Source organism: Ochotona princeps, chromosome 20 (genome assembly GCF_030435755.1).
Source record: "Ochotona princeps isolate mOchPri1 chromosome 20, mOchPri1.hap1, whole genome shotgun sequence".
Taxonomy (NCBI): Eukaryota; Metazoa; Chordata; class Mammalia; order Lagomorpha; family Ochotonidae; genus Ochotona; species Ochotona princeps.
In genome coordinates, this window is record NC_080851.1 from 30,237,618 (window position 1) to 30,248,671 (window position 11,054).

At 49.8% G+C, this 11,054-nt stretch overlaps 1 protein-coding gene across 1 annotated transcript; it reads right to left on the minus strand.

The window, feature by feature from the left end:
- Window positions 1-475: 475 nt before the first annotated feature.
- On the minus strand, window positions 476-4,280 carry IL6 (interleukin 6). Its single transcript, NM_001310092.1, has 5 exons — window positions 4,262-4,280; window positions 3,868-4,064; window positions 2,678-2,791; window positions 1,630-1,782; window positions 476-643 (listed from the first exon to the last, which is right to left on the minus strand). The coding sequence occupies exons 1-5, from the start codon at window positions 4,278-4,280 to the stop codon at window positions 476-478; spliced, it is 651 nt and encodes a 216-aa protein (NP_001297021.1).
- Between the last annotated feature and the right edge of the window lie 6,774 nt (window positions 4,281-11,054).

The following is an 11,054-nucleotide window of genomic DNA, read 5'->3' on the forward strand; positions in this document are numbered from 1 at the left end:
GAAAGTTGTTTATGCAAAAGCTGCATGACACACATAGGTTTTAGTTATTGTTTTTTTTTAAAAAAAGTGTTTATTGGTATAAGAATAAACATTATATATAAATAGAATTTAAACATTTCCTGAAAAGTGTGTAAGTTAGCAATTCATTTGAGGTAAGCCTACACATTCCAAGAAATGATTTGGCTCTGAAACAGAGGATATTCAAATTGCCCAGCCATTCTGCATTATTTCTCCATAACCAATACATAAAATAATTCAAATGCCATTTCATAAGTTATAAATATCAATCACATATAAATTAACCCAACTCCCCATATTTAAATACCAATAAGTTAAAAATATAATTAAAATAGTGTCCTAGCACACATATGTTTAGTTCCGTAAACAATATAAGTTATGCATCCAGTGGACAGGATGGCGTATTCTAACCATGGGCAGCAGTGCCCATGAACTGCAGTGCTCAGGGATGCCTGTACTACATCAGGCGCACCGCACGCAGGGTGAACTCCAGGAAGTCCTTGAGGCCACACAGGATGTAGTGGATTGTCTGTGTCCTTCGCCACTGCTCCTTCAGCTGCATATTCTCCTTTAGGCTGGTCAAAGTGGCTGGCTCAAGAGTGGGTGCTTCTTCAGTAGTCTTGACCTGAAGCGAAAAGAAGAGAAAGGGGATTGTTGAGATACTTAACTACTTTTTCTTCTGTGATGCCATACAGGGTCTGGCATAGCTGGAACCTAGCAGGTGAAAAAGAATGCACAGTTCAATGTTAGGGTGAGTTCTGCAGTGACTTCTCCGTCTCACTCTTTCCTCTAGTTTCCTTCCAGCACCCATTGGGGGGGCGTGAATCTAGTGGTGTCAGAGGGTTGGCAACATTTCCCCCTTGGATGCCTCCTTGGTCCCCAAGGGGCTGGCTAACTCGGGAAAGGTCTTGCCCCTGCAAGGACTGCTGCATTGTCATTCCATATGAGCTTGGCAGACATGGGTATCTCAGACGCTCAGCCAGGCCTGCTCGCTTAGACTCTTTACTGCAAGAGGAACTCCGGGGGCTTCCTGATTACATGAGAAGATGAGGAATCCTGGTTTCTGGCACACCTCTAGAAATGGCCAGGACAGGCTCTGCCCTAAGGTTTTAATACAGGACCCTTCCACACCATTATCTAGGGTTCATCTGAACTCCGAGCCATCAGCCCCCATCATCTGCCATCGGAATAGCAAGGTCCTTGGTTCTGCCCTACCCAGCCTTTAGGCCTCAGCCATATCTCCACATCAGCTCCCTGGGCAAAGCCAGAAGAACAAAGCAGAGAGAACCACTGTGACAAGACTGTCACTTGGAAGTTAATGGAAATAGCACAAGGATTTTCTGTAACCTCTATTCCGGGTATCTGTGGCCCACTGGGAAGGTCTTGGCAATACCTCTTTCCACCTCTAGGAGTACATTTTTCTTTAATCTCATAGAAATTGATATGCAGATCAACTCTTTGAATATAGCTATAAATGTAATTATTGATGGGTTATATTTTGCACAAGAGAGAAAAAAAAAAGGCTGATGATTGAGCTCCTCTAGACCCCTTCCCGGCCCTGTCCTCTGAGTCCCTCTCCCCACGCACAGTGGCAAGGGAGGAAGCACTCACCTTTGGCCTCAGGGTCTTGACCAGGGTTTGACTGTTCTGCAGCACAATGTCCATGTTGTTGTTTTCCTCATCACTCTTGAACTTGTTCTGAAGGTGCTTTAGGTAAATCTCAAACTCCAAAAGGCCAGCAGTGATTCTCATCAGGCAAATCTCCTGAAGTGAAAAGATGGCAAGAAGATTAGGGCTCAGAATCCTTCTGAGGGCATCCTCTGTGAGCACTCAGCCCCATCTCCCTCAGCCCTGCTGGAGAATTCCAAGGACCTTTCCCATATCATGTTTTGGGACATCAGACCACAGCCACAGTGACTACCCCATTTAAAACATCAGGACAAGCAGGAAATTAAATCACTGGACCCAGAGCCCAACAAGTGCTAGACTGATTCTCCGCTCCCTGCTCTCTCTCATGTTGGGCTGGACCTCCTTTTCTGTAAGAACTGGAAGTCAGCACAGGGAGTGCATATTCAGACAGCTTGAGATTCAAAAGTCCTATTTGTCTAGTTGGAGGCCTGACTGCTCTGCTCCTGACACGGCTGCCTGCTGGAGTGCACCCTGGGAGGCAGCAGATAATGGCTTGGATAGTGGGGTCCTGCTACTTTACAGAGTAGAACTGGATTGTGTTTTGGGCTCCTGGTTTTGCATGGCCCAGTCCTGGCTGTTGCAGATGGAAGACTGCCCCTTTCTCCATACCTCCACACCTACCTGGGTCTTGGAGAAAAATAAAAGTATATGCTGTCTCACTAACTAGAAGGGCAGGGCGTGCAGGCCTGGGTCCTGCCAAGGGCAGCCGGAGGAGACAGCAGCCCCCAGGCTCACTTGTTGAACTTGTTGGGTTTCTGATATCTGGCAGTTATAAAGGTCCCAGCACACAGTGACCCTCTCTGGCCATGGCTGTTGCAAGACAGACATCTCTGAAACATTTTTAAGTTGATCTTCTCCTAAAACATCACGCCCACAGTGTTCTCTACATGTATCTCCCTCTTTGTGGGTTGTTTGGGATTCACGCGGCTCTAAGAGGGACTTCTGCCTAAGGCACATGACAAGCTCATACCTGATTTGGTGCCGACGGGAAGCATCCGTCTCTTTCTGTCAGCTGTGGAAGGGTCAGGTTGACATCTGACAGTACTTGCTTGCAATCCAGGCAGTTGGCGTCATAGTTGCACATCTGGAACAGAAAACCAGACTGGTTATGGCTCAAAGTGTCCATAAAGCAAACACCACTAGAGGGCCAGTTCATGCTCAGCTAGAAGAACCTCTAAGAAAAACAAAAGTCACAACCCATTGGCATCCCTGGCAGGCAAGAAGAGCCTCTTAGAGTTGGGCGAGTGTGGGTTCCATTTCCAAGCTCCCTGGGGGCTCCTCCTGAGTTTTATCTTTATCTTTATTCTTTATCTCCACTAGGGCAATCACCTCCCTTGCAAGCAAGTGGTGAAGTCGACCCCACTTGCACAAAGTGGTTGGCACTCAGTAGGTGGTGGGTACTCATGATGACAGCATGGGTGCATGTGGCTCAAGCCACGGCTGGAGGGACATGTATACTAATGGAGTCCAGAGGAGGTAGGGAATCATCCCAAGATCCCGGGACTGGTCCTAGAGAGTGGGCACCAGGCTCCCAGCCCCTTATCTTGTTCTCCTGTCCTTTGCTTTCTATCAGGTCGAGCCAAGACACTTTTCACTTAAAATTCTGGAGAAGCTCCCATCTACTGGAGGTGTTCCCCTTGGAATGCTGCTTCCGCCCCCGCCCTTGACCCCCCTCCCTGGAGTCCTAACTACTGAACTTCTACAACCACAGTTTAGTAACTTTTCTAACTCCCTGGAGAAGCTGAGCATTCATTCCAAGTGCCACTTTTCTAATCTTTCTAAAGTCCCAGGAATCACAGGAATGATGGTGGACCCGATTGTCCAGTTAGAAAGGGAACCCTGAGGATCAGTCACCCTACCACCCAGCGCTTCCTCCCAGGCTCGGGACAGGTGTGAGAACAGCTGGAGGAGCAGAACACCCAGCTGCAGCCCGTTCTTTCTGGGAGCTAGGACCATCCTGTGAGCAGCTGCAGAGAACTGCAGAAGGCAGTCTGGAATCTAGAACCCTCAAGCCCCGTCTCCTTCCCCCAACCGCGGAGGCTGGGAGGGGATACTGCAAAAACACGAAGACCACATGTGCCACCCCCCCAAAACACACACACACACACACACACACACACACACACACACACACACCCCTGGGCTGTCAAGCCTACACACCTTCTTTCTGATATCGGAGATCTTCATGAGGATGTAAGAAATGGTAGATTCAATTTTGACCGGCGTGAAGGGTTTATCTGAGGTAGCACCACCTTGGGGCTCTTCTTTCATGGAAACTGAAGGAGCAGTGGGGAAGGCAGTGGCCACCACGAGGAGCAGCCCCAGCGCGAAGCCCACGGGAGCTGGACGGAGGGCGCCTGTGCCGGGGGAAGAGGCGGTTGTGAGCAGCTGCCGGCGGGCTGCTGGCCGCGGGCCAGCCCGCCCTGGGCCACACGCCAGCAGCCCTCGCCCTCCACCCTCCCTCGCAAAGGCGCTCCCGGCGGCAGTGGTGGCGGTAGCAGCGGTAGCAGAGGCGCTGGAGGCGCTCCGTGGGCCAGGGATCCACTACACTTACTTGCGAAGACGGAGTTCATAGTTGGGTGCTTGGAGGCCCAGGAGAGTTCTCTGTCCCTTGGTGGGCTCAGAGGCAGAATGAGCCTTAGCCAGCCCCGGCCTCATATTTATTGGGGGGTTGACACTGTAATTTTGAGACTCATGGGAAAATCCCACATTTGATAAATCTTTGTTGGAGGTGGGGGTGGGGCCAGGGCGGGTGGGGCTGATTGGAAACCTTATTAAGATTGTGCAATGTGACGTCGTCCAGCATCTCAAAAATCACAAATGGGGGGAAAAGCGCTGCTGAGCTCACCCCCAAGGCTGGCCTGGCCGGGCTGCTCGGCGCTTCCTTCACTTTCTTCCTTCCTACTTCTTCTTTTTGGAGTGTGACTCAGCACTTTGGCACGTCTTGAGAAAGAGTCAAGCTCATGTCACTTCGAAGTCTGACTAGGAGGCACGGAGAGCTAAAGCTGACTATGTATTTTTTTTTCTTGCACCCGCTTCAAGTAACTTCAATGACAAGATCAGGGACCAGAATGTACAGCATTCTGCTTTATTCGCATCTGTAAAATCCCTAGGCTTGACGTGAGCTGAGTTTTCCCCAGCTCAGACCATAGACCCCACCCTGGTCACCGGCTCCACGCCCCAGGGGGATAACACCCGCAGAAGGAAGTCAGCACAGGGCTTCTTACTTTTTTTTTTTTTTTTTGGCTCTCCTGGGGGATGGGGGATGCAGGATTACCTGGAGTCTTCAGGTGGAGAGTGCGGTGGGACGCAGGGGTGTGCCACAAGATGTCTGGCTACTCCAGCCCTGTTCCCTACTGATCCCTTGGAGATCCTCCCGGTGAGGACTCTGATCTCTGTTCCACACTCATGGCGTGTCCACAGCTCTGCCAACAGCCACGGGACCCTGCAGCCCTGTAGCTCCTTGAGGATGCTGGACAGTCAGAGCTGCCTTCAAGTTACTGAGGTGTACAGAAATATGGAAACTATTACTCTTTTTCCTTTTTATTTATTTTTTGGTTTTAACATCTATCTATTTATTTATTTATTTGAAAGGTAGAGTGACAGAGACAGAGGGAAAGACACAGAGGAGAGAAAGATGTTCTTTTCACAGGCTCACTCCCCAAATGGCTGCAATAGCCAGGGCTGGACGAGGCTGAAGTCAGAAACCTGGCTTTCCCAGTCGAGGACGGTCCAAAGCTTTGGGACCCTGCACCCGCGTGGGAGACCCGGAGGAGGCTCCAGGTTCCCGGCTTCGGATCGGCGCGCACCGGCCCATTGCGGCTCACTTGGGGAGTGAATCATCGGACGGAAGATCTTCCGCTCTGTCTCTCCTCCTCTGTGTATATCTGGCTGTAATAAAATGAATAAATCTTTAAAAAAAAAAAAAAAAAGGAAACCTGGCTTTCCATCTAGATCTCCATTGTGGGTGGTGGAGACCCAAGCTTATGGATTTTATTCTTCTCCTCCTCCTCTTCCTTATTATTCTTTCTATTTTAAGATTTATTTATTTTATTTGAAAGAGTTACAGATATACTGGTTCACTCCCCAAATGGCCACAACGGCCAGAGCTGGGCTGATCTGAAGGTGAGAGCCAGGAGCATCTTCTGGGTCTCCCATGTGGGTGCAGGAGTCTAAGGACTTGGGCCATCCTCTGCTGCTTTCCCATTAGCAGGAAGTTGGATTGGAAGTAGAGCAACCAGGATTTAAGCCTGTGACCAAATTATTTGCTGGTTCCACAGGTACTAATGCATTTTCAGGTGCATTATCAGGAGCTGGGTGGGAGACAGAGCAGCTAGAACTCAAACCAGCACTGTGATAAGGGATGGCAGTGTTACAGGAGGTGCCTTATTCTGGTCCCACTACTCATTTCCTGGATGGGATACGAAAGGAAGGCTCTATGCGTATTCTACAGTTTGTGTCCCTAGCTGCCTCTCACCTTGTGACCTGATTGGAATCAGTAGAAGGCTAGAAAGAAACTAACATGACAACTGCTCAGGGCCATGCCACTGGGCTTGCATTCCCAGCAGCTCTGCTTCCCAATAGCAAGGCTTCCATTCCTTGTCAAGCCTGGACAGATCCCCTCTTCCCTTCCAGGCAAGTCCTTGCTATCCTGTGCAGAATGGCTGCAGGCTGGACCAGGGACCCTTGTTTACAAAATACATTAACATCACAGTTGGCTTCTGTGCTTTGTAAATGAAATATCTTCAAGATTGCAAGCCCTGAGAATTCTGCTGGGGCATTTTCTTTAGGGGTGGATTAGCTCAAGTCTTCTTCTGGGCCTGACATTTTAGGACCTGCCTATTGGGGAAGGTGAGGTCACCCATTCTTTGTCTAAACAGAGGCAGTGGTCTTCTAGCAGTAGTGGGGGAGGGGGTTGGTTTTAGAATGAACTCGGGGAAGGGTGGCTGCATGGTTTCACTTTTAGTGTTGCTTAGGGGATTATACCGCCTGAGCAGGGCTCTTTATCCTGCACTGAATGAAGCTTTCCCTTCCTCCCACCCTACCCGGACAAACACAGTGTACCCTGATAGGTTGCTGATGTGTGGGAGTGCTGGTTCTCAAATGTCTTTTTTTTTGGACAATGCCACTTGATAAATTTCAAATGCTTGAATTTGGTGAGTCAATAGAATGTACAGATTTATTTTCTTTTTCCTCTTTTCTTTCCTTTTTTTCCTTCTTTTCTTTCCTTTTCCTCTTTTCTTTCCTTCTTTATCTTTCTTGTCAAGATTTATTTATTTGAAAGACAGAGTTACATAAAAAGAGAGAGAGAGAGAGAGAGAGAGAGAGATCTTCCACCCACTGATTAGCTCCTCAAATGGGTACAATGACCAGGGTTGGGCCGTGTTGAAACCAGGGAATGGGAGCTTCATCCAGTCTCCTGCATGCGTGATAATGACCTAGGAATGTGCACTGTCATCCACTGCTTTCCAGGTGTGTTAGCATAGAGCAGCAGGGACTCAGATATATTGGTGTCCTAGGCTGTAGATTTACCTTTTCAAAAATATCTTTTTAAAAACAATTACTTGTTTGTTTGAAAGAGTTACACAGAAAGAGGAATGGAGAAAGAGGTCTGTGGACAGGTGGGACCAAGGCTAGGAGTCTGGAGTTTCTCCCAGTTCTCCCGTGTAGGTGCAGGGGCCCAAGCCATTTTCTTCTGCTTTCTCAGACACGATTAGCAGGAAGCTGGATCAAAGTGTAACAACCAGGACTCAAACCAGCACCCATATGGGATGATGGCTTTGCAGGAGGCTGTCTACTTGCTAAACAAACAACACACAGGCCACAGTACAAACTGCTTTTAAAGTATACACGTGTGGCCATGAAAAGATGTTGCAGCAGGATGTGAGAACATGCAGGGAAAAGGAAGCTGTTCCCTTGCTGGCTCCTTTCCAGAGACAGCACCTGCGACCCCCGCCCCAACCCCCACGTGCTACCTTCCCTCGCTGTCTTCAACCAGAAGAGGGTCTCCTGGATGCCCAGGGACTCACCTTTGTGTAGCTGGTTGGTGGGCATGCACTTGCAGTGACTTGTGTCTCCTGTGCAGTCTCCACAGGAGGCCACACACAGGAGCAGAGTGCAGGGTTTGGTGTGAAGTGAGCTCTCCCCCTGACACCCAAAGGGGCAGAACCAATTGGAGGGAATGGGGAGGAGAGAGGGACCCAGGATGGCCTCTTGCTTCCCATGCCACCTCACACAGGGCTGGCTGTGTCCCAGGACCGGTACTCTGTGCATATCATGTATCCCCAAGGGTGATGGCCCTGGCCCACTTTCCTACTGGGAGGGGCCCTGAGGACATTTAAGCTGCAGGGAGAAGACTTGAGCTTGAAGTGCTCAGCTCTTGGGCCAGGATGGAGCAGATGGGGGTGTTTTCTGCCGATTGCCAGGCTAGGTGTGGTGGACTTCAGCTCTCTGTCCCTCTCCTCTAGGGTGGAGGTTGATGGAATGGCAGGGAGGATCTCAGAAGAAAAAGGGAAGAAGCTGGTTGCTAGGGAGTTTGCAGCTGTTGTCAGAACCGGGTTTCACTTGTCACTGAGTCACAAGGAGTTTGGGAGCTGCTTCTGGGTTTGAGTTGCACCAAGCAAACACCAGGCCGGAAGGCTCTGGAAAATGCTGTGCTTTGGAAATAGTGGTGGCATCACTTGGGCAGAGACCACTAGCTTCACATGGAAGATGAATCTGTTTGGAAAGGGCCAGCCGATCTTGGAGGACAGCCAGGCCTGGTTACCACAACTCTCTCAACAATTTCCCACCAGGTCCAGCCCCAGTTCTGGCTGCATAGTCTCGGTTCTGATGTCTGCCCCTAGCTCCTGGAAATTCACATTCTGGCCCCAACTTTTTGTTGGAAGAATGAGGAAAGGAGTGACTTAACTAAACCAGGGAAAGTGGGCATATCCTCCCCACTGTGTTTCTCATGGAAAAACTGCAAGGCAGCTGTCTGGTCCATGCCTCTGTCGCTTTGCTGTTGGTAGAGTTACTATCCTCTAACCAAGGTGGAATCTCCCAGGCATTGAAGCAGAGGAAGGGGCCTCCCCTGGGGCAGCAATGCCTTGGGACACCCCTAGGCCCTTGGCCCTGAAATGCAGGCCTGGAGGAGACGGTACTGAGATGCCCAAGTTCCATGGCCCCAAAGCAAGCCTGGTGATGAAAAATTGCTTCTGGACCATTCTTGCAGGAGGCCTGCTCCCTGAGCAGGGGAGGTCCCTCAAGTTTAGTTTCAGGGCTTCGTTTCTTCTGCCTCTGTGGGCTAGGCCTCTGACAGTTGTGGCCACTGGTTCTGCTTCACAAGCAGGAAACGCCAACCTGTCAGCTAGGAGAGAGCAGCCAGTTCAGTCTCAGGAGTCATTTGAACCATCGTTGGTTTCTCCAAAGATTTCAGTTCTCTGAGTCAAGTGTCACAGGCAGAAACCAAGTGTGCAAAGCATTGCCTGGTTCCTTCCACTCCCTTCCCTCAAAATTAAGGTACTAAGAACCCACGCGAAGGCCAAACCAGGGGATTCTGCTAGCCTGGCCATGACGTATCTCATCTCCCTTCTTTGCGCTGCTGTTTTGCTGGGGAGAGAGGTGTCTTATTCCCTCTGAACTAAGCCTTTCTGTGTGCTGCCCCTCAGCAGGCTGAGTCCACGACAGCTGGAAGGGCTTCTCCTAGCCTTGTGCAGGAGCGATTGCCATACACTGCTTTGGGACACAATGAACACTCTGCAGTTTTGGGAGACCGAGGTTTGTGATGCCTGAAGGAGAGCCCTCTTGGAGCAATGAAAAACACCACAGAAGAATTCAGATGCAAGGTAAGCATGCCAACGAACGCTGGGGCTTTCTTCTGGCAGTGGGCTGGATGTTATATGTTGTCATGCATGTGTGGGTGTGCCTGTGCCTATGGCACCAAGAGAGGTCCTTGGCCTACAGGCTTTCCATGGAGGTAGCACCGAGGAGTGATGTGTTGTTGGTGGTAGGGTGGCCTTCGGGACCTGAGTACCCAGAGAGCTTGGCTGGCCATCTGCTGCTAGGCTTGTGGCTGCTCCCACACTGCAAAGTTGTGTTCCCTCATTATGGTATGGGGTGATGACTCTAGGTTAGCCCATGACCCTGAACTTCAAGTTTCATAAGTGCTGCTTTCCTGTGATTGAGAGATGGGGATGACTTTGGGGGTGATAACTAGAGGGAAAGCATGATCTGTCTTACTGCTCGGCTTGGCAAATGATCATGATGTGGGGACTGGCCTCCTAGTCCCAAAGATTTGCTTAGAGACTGTTCCTGGAACAGCTACTGAAGAGCGCAGCGGTGTAGTCTGAGGCAGGCCAGCTGCCAGAAGGCCGTTCGGGTCCAGGACTTGTTCTGTTGGTGGCCACTCTGGTGGAGGTTGAGTTTTCACAGGACAGTCAAGCCTTTAGGCTGAATGTTCTGCTTCCCTGAAGCTGGTTTATCTTTTTGCTATATTGCCACAGCCACGGTTCCTTGAGTGTTGGCAGAAACAAGCAGGGGGATGATGACTAACTGGGGGTATTTAAGGTAAAGTACTTTGCTATCTCAGAACTTCATGAAAGAGATGCTCCCTACCTGCCCTCCAAGTGTGAGCATTCGTGGTTCTGTGATCTGGGCATGCTCACCCAGCCGTGTTGCTTCATCCAGACCCTACCCTAAAGGGAACACTGGGAGCCGGCAAGTCCCTGAATTGAGGAATAGCTGTTAGAAGCCCCAGAGTCTCATGTGGTCTTCTGGTTCGCACCCAGACAGCAGGCTGTGGACCTGGCGGGGTGGGCTGCTGTGCATGCCCACCAGTTCTGGATCTTGTGGACCCAAGCCTACTGCACTGACCTGGAGATACTGGAGCTCAGGTACAATAGGGCAAGAAGGTGGCTGATTTCTTAGCTGACAGACAAAGACAGGCCAGCATTTAAAATCAAGTCTTTTTCATTCACTGAAGTGAATTACACAAATAATACATATTCAATGTAGGACACACAGGTGAAAAGACCAAAAAAAAAAAAAAAAAAAAAGGAAAAACAGTTCCGGCAGTAACTGGCAGCAAAAATATGTATCCACTTACATGAGTATTTCCTGTTTCCAGGCACTGTGATATGGGAGGCAAGCATCCCAAGCCGCAGCTTGGTCTGCCGTGTCACAATTTCCACCTAATACATGGGATCTGATCTGAAGTAGGAAACTGCCATACTGTATTTAATAACCTACTTTTCTCCCTTACGTTGTTTGTGCGCTTAATTAATGTGGGCAACTTGAACAGAGGTAATACTGGGTAATGGCAATGGGCAAACACCAAGTGAGGTGTACGAAGGATCCCTGCAGGCGCA

Coding starts and splice junctions, on each gene's coding strand:
- IL6 (NM_001310092.1), bottom strand. Junction 1,783..2,677: donor TCCCGTCGGCACCAAATCAG/GTATGAGCTTGT, acceptor TTTTCACTTCAG/GAGATTTGCCTGATGAGAAT. Junction 644..1,629: donor TCAAGACCCTGAGGCCAAAG/GTGAGTGCTTCC, acceptor TTTTCGCTTCAG/GTCAAGACTACTGAAGAAGC.